General features: G+C 45.5%; 1 protein-coding gene across 2 annotated transcripts in view; it reads left to right on the forward strand.

Annotated features, from left to right (window-relative positions):
* The window catches only part of RNASEH1 (ribonuclease H1), a 797,310-nt gene that overhangs the window by 44,997 nt on the left and 739,963 nt on the right, over positions 1–12,350 (forward strand). For both annotated transcript variants that reach the window (XM_078647871.1, XM_078647872.1), the window contains exon 2: positions 9,400–9,521. In XM_078647871.1, coding sequence (XP_078503997.1) covers positions 9,400–9,521 — 122 coding nt within the window. The remainder of the gene's footprint in view (positions 1–9,399; positions 9,522–12,350) is intronic.

Consider the following 12,350-nt stretch of genomic DNA (forward strand, 5'->3'; position numbering starts at 1 on the left):
CTCTGGCCATAGGCGACGGGTGCAGTGGTGGTTCCAGGCGTCGGGTTTCTTTTTCCTCGGCAGGTTCGGAGTCTTTCTTTGGTGTTTCTTCTGAACAGATCTGCTGTTCACAGGAAATCCGGTCTTTGCTGCAGGCAGTCGGTCCTCCCAGGAGTTTTGGAGGTTGCTGGCTGCAGGACAAGACTATTTATGGCACAGGATCTCTGGAAACCGCAGACTGATAGGGAGGGCTGGCGCCAAGTCAGATGTTCTCTGCAGTCTCCTCTGCTGGGAGTCTTCTTTCGTCCTTTTTCTTCTTAGGTTACGGGAATCTGCCTTCTTGGTTCAGGGCTGCCCCTAAATACTGTATATAGGAGGCGTATTAGGGGTATCGAGGTCAGAAGCCAATGGACTACTCACCTTAGGGTGATTACACCCTGGGTGTGCTCACCCTACCTGGGGGAGTGAGCACAATCCCTAATCCTGATTTGGTAGTGCTTTCCATCTGCAAGATGGCGGCCACTGAAGAAAGGGCTTCACCTCACCTCCCCCACCTGAGGGGTGGAGTTGTCAGAGGCGGGCACACCTTCTGTTCTGGCTAGTTTTTCCCACCTGAACACCTCCGCCCAGGAAATGCTTTGTTTCTGGGCTCAGGGAGCGAAGGATCCAACCCTAGGGGTCCAGAAACATGTCTCTTTGCGGCAGGCTGGAGTGTACCAGTCAGGGAACCCACGAGAGGCTGGTTGTTTTTCAGGGGGCATCTTGAAGATGCCCTCTGTTTGCAATTTTCATTAAATCCCACACTGGCATCCGTGTGGGCTTAATATGCTGAGAAGTTTGATACCAAACTTCCCAGTTTTCAGTGTAGCCATTGTGGTGCTGTGGAGTTTGTAATGACAAACTCCCAGCACCATATACTCTTAATGGCAGCACTGTACTTACACTGTCTAAGAATGGTCTTAGACACTGTAGGTGTACAGGGCTCATGCACCTGTACCATCACTACTGGTATAGGGCACCCAGTTAGAGGGGTGACTGATCTATGCCAGGGCAGTGGGTTGTAGGCATGGCACACAGGGATTTGTGCCATATCGAGACTTCACTTTGTTCTGCACCAAAACACACAGCCTGCAGAGGCAGTATATGTGTATATATGTAATGGCACAGGGCCTTTAATGGTGGCACAATAAGTGCTGCAGCCCTCAGAGGTCTTCCCTGGTCACAGTGCCCTGGCTACCTGTGGTACCATTTACCAGGGACTGACCTGTGGCTAGAGATGCCAATTGGGTTAGTTTTGGGGAAAGAACACCAGCCCGGGGAACCTGATTGGCGGGTATCCAGGGCACATTAAGTCAAAGTGCATCAGTAGGCTGGCAAAAAAGTGGGAGGGGGAGGTTGTTTTTACTGCAACAGAAACCAACTCTCCTACACTGAGTGAATTAATTTCATGGTGCAGGTGGGGTCCTGGGTGGAGAGGATGTTCTAGGTGGTCAGTGTGTGCTTTGTGTCTGTGTATGGTGGTAGCCTATCTGTCGGAAGTCTGAAGGTGTGGGTTGGGGTTCAAAGTTACTGTATAAGGATGCAATCTTTTTGTGGAATGGAACAAGTGGGCTAGGTTGTCGCATTGCTCCTGTGAGGGTGTGCTGTTTTTGCTGGCAGCCAGGTTGGAGAATTCCTTAATGTTGAACAGTTCCTTGGTGTTGTTGGCACTGCTTTCATTGCATGCTGCAAGGTTCTTCTGTCTTCTTTGTTGCCCTCAGCAGGGGGTGTTAGGTGTGGAGGGAGGTCTCTTGAAGGCTGCCCTGTCTGAGGTCCTTACTGGTGCACGATCGCGTCTCCAAATGTTTGCTGTCTCGTTTCACTGTTCTGAGTTCTTGGGTGTACCAGCTGGCCATTTGGGGGATTTTCTCTGGATGTTGCTCTCGATGGGGACAATGCTTTCTGCACAATTGTTGATCCAGGCGTTTTCATCTCTCTGTTCAAGGTTGGTTGTGGTAGCAGGGTTGGAGGTGGTGAGGGCGTTCATTCTTCTGGTCTCTGAAATTTTGTTGGTCATCTTGGGGGTGGCGGTGCTGGAGCTGGAGGTGCTTTAGGGAACGATAGAGAGGATATAAAGCTGTAAGTGGCTAAGGGCATTCTAGAAGTGAGCCCCATGCTCATTTCCACTGTAATCAAGCTGCAATCTGCTGAAGAGACCCAGTCAGGGAGAAACTGGTCTTGGGTTGCTTGTGTTCCGGTTCAGGGACAACGTGGCTTGACAGTTCAGGTTGACTGTTCTATTGGAGCCGGGTCAAGATTGATTTGCATATGGCTGGATCTAAACTGAAGTGACATGTTGGGCATTAGAATGCTGGATTGTAATGCTACCTGTGTGATTGCCAGTAGTTCGACTTGTTGCAAACATCCCTTCCATTGCCTTTTGAGTGTTTGATGTAATGCCCTGATTGGCCAGTGCTCTGTCCACCCACGGCTTTGTGTGATTATCAATTTCTAGGACATTAAGAGTGTCCTGTAAATCTCACTAATTCTTAAGCCACAAAAAAGGCATGAAACATCCAAACTTTGTTGTCCCCGACAGCCCCACATTTTTTAAGTCTTTCTCCTTCATTATGCTCCTTGAAAGGAGTTAAAATCCATGCAATTGTCTTTGGGTGAATCTCTAGTGCTTTTTGGATCGAATGTGTTGAACCAGGAAGGGTTTGTTTTATGTATTCGCCAACTGAGATTGTTTTTTTTTTTTTTTGAGCGAGCGTTTTTTCATTATATTTTTATATTGTGACACAGAAGTCTTGACCAGACACCTAAATAAAATATTAACCCTCAGTTGTGCTGAAAAGAATATTTTAAGTACTACTGTCCTGCTGACAACTATCATACTGAAAGTATTAACAGTTGTGCAGGAAAACTACTGCTACTGTTCCATTTCATGCCCAAACGTGGTAAGGAGGATATGGGGCTCTGCCTCTTTCTATGCATTGTATTACTGTAAATACTAGGTTATCTGATTGTAAACTTTGCAGAGAATGTATAATTTCCCAGCAATCATGACAAAGTTTCAATTTTAGTAAGGAGGATTTTGTTGATTTCTTTTGTCCCAAACTTCAGCAGCAGTAAAAGTATCTTAAATAAAACCATTATTCTCACGAGAACAACAAGAATCACTGAGAAGCATACTAAAAAATACATATCCCAAAACGGTGTGTATCAAGCTTCATCCAGTTTGGGGCCCAACACCCTCCTTGACAGCTACAACTTCGTCAAAAAGGTCCTCTTTTCTTCAAACAGCGACGCAGATAATTTGATTCCACGTCATGAATCCTGTTTGGCCCCGGAGGGTTCTAAAATGAACTAATTCAGTAGACTGGCCCCAAAAGTTAAATTCATCCAAGGCAGAAAAGCAGATCTACATTAATACCACATAGCAAAAGAGATACTTGGACCCTATTCTGTACATAACATGGACAGAATGCAGAACAATGTCATACATTCACCCCTGTAGTGAGATCCGGGCCTAAATCCATCATTGGATGGACTTCGCACTGCCCAGTCTGTTGATGTAGCAGACTACAGTTATGCTGTCCATCTGTATTAGAACCCTGAATGCAGACAGCCTCTTTGCCTGAGATTTCACCATGAAGGATCCTGTCAAAAGCTCAAAGCAGTTGATAATCAGATCCAATTCCTCTGCTTGTTGAAGCATCACAACACCTGGTGCCCCAGCCCAAACCTTTTGCGTCAGACTCTAAAAGGAGGTCCAGGGCCATTGCCAAAAATCACTTTGCTATTCAAGGCCTCCACGTTGTAGAGCCACCACTGCATCTCTGTCCAGGCCTCTTCTGAAAAGTGAACCAGTTCGGCATACCCAAGCCCCCTCCTAAGTTGGGCAAACTTCAACCTCTAATGCAGCGGACTAGGGAAAAGTGCCTGGACTTAAAAGGTCAGGAGACCCACGAGGTACACAAGCTTGCACAGCAAGATTTGGTGGAGAGAATCCCACAGTGCTTTCATGATTACCAGTATCTTGACTCTTCGGAGATGTAAAGAGGCAAAGGTTGTCTTGATCACGAAAAAGGCTCCCTGTTTTCGGTTTTTACTGATTTTTACAGATAAATACAGACAGAAAATATGTATTTTCTTTTTTGTGTTTATTTTTAAATGTGGATAAAAACGGAAATTGGGTTGCATTTTGAGTAATTCTCAATACTGTCTGCCATGACTGCCAGACCAATAGCTGTTTGGACTGATAGGAAAGGGGGCTAAAAAAGAAAGGACTTTTAGTTAAGAGGCTTTAACAGCAGTAGATATGCACAAGGTTGATACTGAAATATGTATATTTTCTCATAAATGCATTGATTTATCTTCTGTGGGTGTTTACAGCATTGAAACTCAGTAGGCATTCAAACATGAGTGCATATTTACCGGTTAAATGAATGTTGAAATAAACTCATTTCAGCTTAATTTTTCCACTAAACCCAGAATAAATATGGATAAATACAGCTAAAATTAGCAAAAAATAAATATGGATAAATACAGATGGAAATGTCAAAAAAATAAATACCCTAAAACCGGGCGCCCTAATCATCAATCCCCAAAAGGTCATGAATTGGTGCTCACAAAACTGAGACCCAGACGCATAGTAATTGTGCTCCCCAGATAGGGCTGCAGCCGTTCTTGTATCTGAACCAAAAGAACCAGGTCGTCTAGATACACAAACAGCCTTTCTCCTTGAGCCTCAAAGAATTCTGCCACTGGTATTCTGAGGTTGCTGAAGCGCCAAAACTCTGAGTATACCTGACCCCCCTGCAGGAAGTGGTAGTGAGGATATATAATACAAGTAAGTTCGGCATCTTCTAAATCAAACTCGACCATCTATCATTCTGCTGAAGATTGTCCCTAAGTAGATGACGCCTCTCTTTTTTGAAATGACGATATATCAGCCAACCATTAAAAGCCTTTAGGCTGATTACTGGCTGAAACCCTTTCTCATTGTTAACCACCAGGTAAAGTTTGCTAAGGAGCCTACTGTAATGGCGAAGAAGACTTGACAATGGCTACCTTCATCTCAACATTTGCATTCTCCACTATTTATTAATTTTCAAAAACAGTAGACTAGGGCAGTGCTCTTGCCTTGGTGCACAATAGAAATCTATTTGCAACCCCATTTACCTCTGCTGGACCCGGGCATCTTATTTGAAAGCCCTCCAGACTGAGAAAAAGCTTGCTAGTCTCCCCGTAGCCCTAAAATATTAAATAAAGCTTACCTGTAACCCCTCCTAGAGCATTACTTACTCCTCTGCAGCCTCCACAGCCTTGACTTCCTCAAGAGGGGGAGAAAACACTGAACCTAGAGTGGTGCTCTAGCTGGGAGGATCTTCTGGATGATTGACCTCTATGGAAACCTTGAGAAAACTGACTTTTGGCCAAGTGCCCCATACTTCCTCCAGCCCAGGCAATCATCTTAAGCATAAACTCTTGTCTCATGGCAGACTGCACCTTATCCAGGGAAGCAAAAGTAGTGGCAAATCAACTTAATTAGGAAGGGTTCTGCAAATAGTCTCCCATCAGTGGCTCTACCAGCCTCTAATCTCACTACCTGTCCTAACCTATTTTCATTTTTAATCCAGAGGGAACATCTGTACTGTACTCAATGCATGGTTTGCAGTTGGCATTGCCTACCAGACAAACTGCAGCCAACTAGATAAGATCTCTGGGCAATGACATTCCCTGTCACTATATCTTCCTCTGCTATATCTTAGATTTTTATGAGAGGACCTGCCACATTTAACTTATCCTGACAGGAACTCCAGCACCTTTTGCTCCCCTTCTTGGGATCCTTCAAAAATGTGTATAGGAAAGGGCCATTTTATCATTGATTTCCGGTCTGGCTGCACCTTCCCCTCAAAAGAGAGATGCAGGCATCCTACGTTCAGCTCGCCTCTGATCTCCTGGTTAGGTTTTCTTTTCTTTCTCCAACCTCTGTGCCACATATTGAACAGCGTTGTCTGCTAGAGACCACTCTGAGGACCAGGAGTGATAGAGATCATCTGGCTCCAACATATCCGATTCCACAGGGGAGTGCCAAGTTTGACGTTTTGAGTTGCAAGGTGAAACATGCTGCCATGGACATCTGGGTCCTGCTTCCTCATCACAGGTCCCTTCTTCCGAACTTGAGTCAAACAAAAACTCCTCAATCAATGGGGTTAGAGCCACAACAGCCTCTGGTACAGAGTAGGATATCTGTGGGGCATGAGAGTTTGAGAAAAGCATCTGGCAGATGTTCATGAGATGTGATCTCTGGCTAGATTTGATTTCACTCCTATCTTCTTAGGGTCAATGAATAAATGTGAGCCATCTTGGGTTCAGGGTTTGAGGAAATCTAATGGTCTTCTTCCCCTATGAAGAGGTTCAGGACCTGGCTCTGCGAGTTTCAGCGATTGTCTGCCCTGGGGCTGCAAGTGGGCTTATACTCCCATCCTAATAGACATAACAGTGCCTCCTTGAGGGAGCCATCCGGAAAGTAGGGATCCTAAATGAGTTCCTCAAACAGAACCTCATTGAATAAACACGGTCTTATTCAGAGCACTAATAAGGACAATCCGTCCTTAACTGATCACTTATGAGAATCTGGACACTGCATTGTCTTCAGTGGGAGATATAAATAAAAGCTCTTCAGTACTGACAGTAGAAGCACTGATACAGCTTTACTATGCCGCCACTTGGGTTCAGCAGGTGACAAACCTTGCATCTGACTGTTGTCGAATATCTGCTGACGTTTACTTTACTAGTTGGAGTGATCTAGACAGTAAGCAGCACTGCCGCATGATATGAAAATTGAGCTCCAACTGGTGTATTCACAAAGAAAATCCCTAATGGCAGCACAGTGAGCAATGTTCGACCACTCAGCGCTCTGCGGGCAACTTTTATTTCTGTGTCAGTGGCACCAGTCCAAGCCCGATCTTCTGCACCCCCAGACGGTGTGAATACTGCTCCGTGGTACACAGTTGTAGCTTCCCACTAAGCAAAACCACAATGGGAAGGAGGAATAAGCATGTGCCCAAATTACACCATTCCTGAGAAGTACTTCACTTGCTCCGAGAGCAGGAAGAAAAGAGGGACCTCGGATTAAGTGGTTGGTGTGTCTGAGGGTGTTGGACTCCTGATTGAAGAGGCTTGATGTTTCTCACTGATTCTTGTTGTTCTTCTGAGAATAATGTTTTTAATTGGTGATACTTTCAATGCTGCTGGAGTTTGGAATTAAAGAAATGAATGCATAATCCTCTCCTCTGGTCCTGACCTAGAAGTGCTGTTCTTTCTAACAACAAAAATGGTTCTTTCAAAGTCACAGGCTGCAATGAATATCTTTCCAATAAGTAAAGATCTTGTAAAGTTGGCGATCAGTTTGACTGTTCATATGAAAGAAGATTTTATTTATAACACTATTTTAAGCAGTTTTTCCTGCGTTAATACATTTTTAGGTCTCGCTGGCGTTGCAGCACGAAGCGCTGCCGCCAACGAGACTTATAGTCACCTTGCTAGGTCCCAAGGGAGTCAGAGCTGTGCACAAGCCGCTCCAGACCTGGGCACGAGCCGACTCAGGTCTGTGAACCCCAACGTGCACGCTCACGCCGTCACGCTCCTGCCCTCTGGCGTCTCTTCCGAGGCGCGCTCCAGGCCGACTTGCGGTGTGCGTGCTCCAGCGTTTCTGTGTCCAAGGAGGTAGACGGCATGTGGTAAGTGAGGGCCGGGGGGGATTTGCTTGCTTGTTTGTTGTGGCATTGCAGCTTCGAAAGTACGATTTCAATCTGCAGCTATCTTCCTTGTTTTTGTTCTCACTCCCGCAAGATTTTACCACGTCTCAAGGCCACACTTTCACGGCCGTGTCTCTTTCACGGCCAATGCTTGTTTGGAAAGTGTTCGTACTGGCAGGTGCACAGTTATACTTTTACACAAGCTACAGTATTGTGTTTTAAGTGGAAAGGAGTGCTATTTACTTTTCAGGTTTGGACATAGCAGTTGCTTGATTTCTTTTCCGTGTGATTACATTTTATCTTTGAACAACATTTTATCAACACGCTTTTTTAAACTCTCGTTTGCATTTCTATGAACATAGGGTCGCATCTGCTTTTCTACCACTTTTAGGGTCTTCTGTTTTGAAAGCAAACTTACAATGAAGAGAAAATGAGCCTAGCTGTAAAGATCTGTATTGCACTTGCAAATGTGTGTTTTGCTGTAAACATGGCATGAATTCCCCTGCTGTGAAAACTTCACATAGAGTTTGAATTTAGCTGACTATCACCCAGATTATTTGATGTTTAGCTGCAAAACATCGGTATTTGTAAACTTGCTCTCTTTTCTTTTAACTCAGCCACATATTTTCTTTTCCGTTTGACATATATTTTGGATGGTTAGATTCTGTAGAGAAGAATTCTGCGAAAATACGGAAACGTCATGCTCCCAAACGTATGAAAAAGGACACTCCCACAGTCATTTCCGCACTTCAATTCTTACTACTGTGGGGCTTTCATTGCTAGCAGCAGGAATAAAGATATTTTTTAAACAAACAACAATTCCAAGTTTGTTTGCAGAAACCATTATGGTCGCACCGCATTTTTCTTTTTGGGGGGGATGCGGGATTTTTATACCTGTTTATTTTATAAAAGTGAATTTAAAGTAAGAGAACGTGTTGGACGGTTGCCTTTGTCACTTGTAATGACCGCAACCTATTACTTATGTTGTGGAGGCTAAAAGGTTATAACGTGCATCATCATGATATCGCATCTTTCATCTCGGAATACGCACTGGCCCTCCTGCTTTTCTGCAACTTTTATGCTTCTGAGGCATTCGCTTACAATAACCACTTTTAGAGTAAATAACATCCAATTTCAGTCTTTGCTCTATCTGATCAGGTTATTTCATCTGGCCTCAACCTTTTGCAGGGTTTCAAACATGCTGTTTTCAGAAAGCAAAGTTGCACAGCATACTAGCTATGAGAACATATAAAACAAGCATTTGCAATGCAATAGGTCTCGCTTTTACACAACTTTAAGTTATAGGCATTACAAATGACAATGCCTGTTATTTCGTTTTAAAAACCCAAACATAAATATAAGCATTGTCATTTACAATGTCAATAGTTCAAACTCGCGTAAATGCGAGACCTATTGCATTGCAAATGCATGTCAATTTTGAGATCTGAAGTGTACTTGGTTCAGGGGAATCTTTCCAGATGAGTACATTTTGGTAACTGCTTATAGAAAGACTGTTATTTGACATGCTACTTGTTCTTGTATAGGTTCCTTCATGTACAAATGTTTGAGTGGTTCAAAGAAGCAGTAGTTGGTAGACGAATAGTTACCAGCACTCAACAGGGTAATTGGTATTCATGCTCTCTAAATATTAAGAACTTCTGTTGTGTTTCAGGGACGAATGCAAGGCACAGGTTGATAAATTTCCTTCTGCAAGGTATAAAAAGTTTGCTTCAGAAGAAGATGCCTGGGCCTTTGTGGGAATCGACCAAAACCCCCGACCTGCTGCTCAACCAGGTAATTTTCTAAAAGTAACTGCTTTTTTTTATTGAAGTCCTATAAAAAGAGAACCGCATATTTGTTTCATATAGCCTCTTATTTATTGGTATTTGCCCTTCACTACATAATGTATACATCAAATAATTTGATTATTTTAAACAGCTCTGCTGTAAAAAGGAGGCCCAGTACACAGGGTTCAGGGAACAACTATATTTTTTTCAAATAAGGTCCATTGTCCTTTTGAGTGGTTCTAGGAAGGGAACATTTGTGTTAGGATGAATATTGTCTATATACCCGACCTATGAAGAACAACAGACGTACTGCTTAGGCCTGCTATATTGTTTCCCAATGTCTTTATAAACATGCAGAATGGTGCTAGATTTTCTCACATTTATTTGGATAACAGCTACTTTTTCTGTGGCATATAATAACCACATTTTAGTCCACAACATATTAATCGAAGGTGTGATCTGTAACTTCAAAGTGTGGGTGACAGTGATCCAAGCTGTTTTCAGCATGTGGGAAAGTAATTTTCCTTGCTTGTGTGTTGATATTTTGATTCATCCTCTGTCTTTCGAAAAGCAATACGAGTGTAAGAGTCCTGCTTCCAAAATGTTTGTATTTTCGTACAGGACTGCAAACTTCGAGCAATTCCCTCTATCATCGGCACGTCTGGGAGGTGCCAATCATAGCATGCAAACTTACTGGGGTTACGTTCCACCTAAACACGCTCATTTACAAAACGAAAAATGGGTAGCAGAGAAAGGCCTGACATTGTTGCCCCGAAGGACAGGACATCACTATATTCGGATGTAATTCAGCGTCGAAACATTTTAGCAGATGGGGAAACTCCTATATATTACTTATGTAGAGTCCCTATGTTTTCACGCTAATCTAGGTCTTCCGTATCTTCCTAGATCAAAGATCGAGTAAGATACGAAATAATTGGTTTTCTACAACTTGTATGTGAACTGTAGGGGCAAGATGTACGACCATTGGATTTAGCACCTCGCAATTTGTGACAAATTGCAAGTTGCGAGGCACTAAATCCAATGTACAACAGTGTCAGAGACACTGTTAGCGATTCTCAATGGGGTCGCAAAATGCGAGCTCATCAATATTCATGAGCCACTAGCAATTTGCGACCCCATGGGGAATGGCTAGCCTCACAGGGATGGTGGCCTGCTGGGGTCAGAAGACCACCAGGTCTGTGACTGCTTTTCAATAAAGCAGTTTTTTTAAATGCAGACCCTTTTCCTTATTGGAAAACGGGATGCATTTAAAAAAGAAAACATTTTACGTTTTTGTTTAATTTTTTAGGGGGAGGTATTGGTTCCTGGGACCACTGCCTGCCCTTAAAAAATATGTTCCCGGGGGGAGGAGCCAAGCTCGCGTCCGAGATGGCCGCGTTTTAGCGCGGCTCCGTTCACTATCCTGTTTGCAACAACTATCCTGTACTTTATCCTGTCCCGGGAAGTATTCTACGATGTGCAGTGGAACGACGATACCTCACAGGCGCTTACCGTTTGCTCCGGTGGTTCCTGGGTGTCACGGATCCTGAGTTACGCCCCTGTCTGCTTCGGGCCTCCGGAGCGGCCGGGCCTGGCACTCCTTGGCGGCGCCCGGGCTGGACGGGGTGCGGTGGCCGGCCCTTGGTGGTGGTGTGGAGTCGGTCGGAGAGGCCGATGTGCTAATAGACCGATTGCGGCCCCCCGGGCCTGGTCCGGCGATCCTGCGGCCTGGTGTTGGGGCGCTGCCTTCCATGGACGGGGTTAACCGTACATCTGGCTCGTCTCCCCTTTGTTCTCCGACCCGGCCATTTTGACTTCCTCCGCCCGGGCTCGGAGAACGGCGGCGTGTGGGGTGCCGGCGCATCGCCTCCTTCTGGTGGCCCCCCTTCCTGCCCTGGTGGCACCTCCGCCGGTGGCTGCCGGTATCCTATTTGGCCCCGTTGGTATCCGGGCGGGGGTTGGTGTTTGCAGCGGCCCCGCCGGGCTCCTAAGATGGCGGCCGGCCCCATGATTCTCGGCCTTGCTGGGACCGGCGATGCGGATCCGCCGCACGGCACGTTTTCTGAATACTGCAAAGGTGATCCTACACTTGGCGACATCCTCGCCGCCCTGCGCTCCTGGGGGGTGCCCATGACCGCACCTATCGCTATCCTGGAGAGAGGTCCCTTGGCTGGGCCTGCCGGGCCCCCTCCGGTTTGTGCGGCTTCATCTCTGTTGTGTGCTGCTGGAACTTTCCTTGGGGTCGTGGACCTGGAGGCTGCTGTTGGTGTGGATATACGGAAGTCCGCTGCCCTTCTTCATCCTGCGCCTCCGTCTGCTCCGGAGGTTCGCCGGCCGGATCCCGTCTGGACCGACTTTGATGGGTCTCCTTTTCCTCTTTTGCCTCACATGGCCGAACGAAGATCCTGTGACTGTGCCGCTGGACCGGCTTTCTCCGTGTTCTCTTCGGACCTGTGCCTGTTTTGCTTGAGGTGGTTACTGTACTTTCTGGATCATCCGTGTCGCGATCGCTATGACTTGAGTGTATTTGTGATTCGACTCCCTGTTATTCACCTCCGTTTCCATGTGATCTGGTTCCTGCTTTGTTGGACGACTACAGTTTGCGAAAAACGAGGACAGGGTTGAGCTGATCTTGCCTCTGTGGACTGTCATTTTGTGGTATGGTTGGGTGATCCGTTTATAATTGTATGATTCTGTTTGATACTTCTTAACGTTCCTGGAGCTTATCCGTGTATTTACTATCTTCCCGTGGGCTCTGAGTACTTTCGGGCGGGGGGGTGGGAGCCGAAGGGGTTTTGATTCTGTGGCTCCTCTCCCGCTGTTTTTCCCTGTTGTC

The sequence above is a fragment of the Lissotriton helveticus genome, chromosome 6 (genome assembly GCF_964261635.1).
Source record: "Lissotriton helveticus chromosome 6, aLisHel1.1, whole genome shotgun sequence".
Lineage (NCBI taxonomy): Eukaryota > Metazoa > Chordata > Amphibia > Caudata > Salamandridae > Lissotriton > Lissotriton helveticus.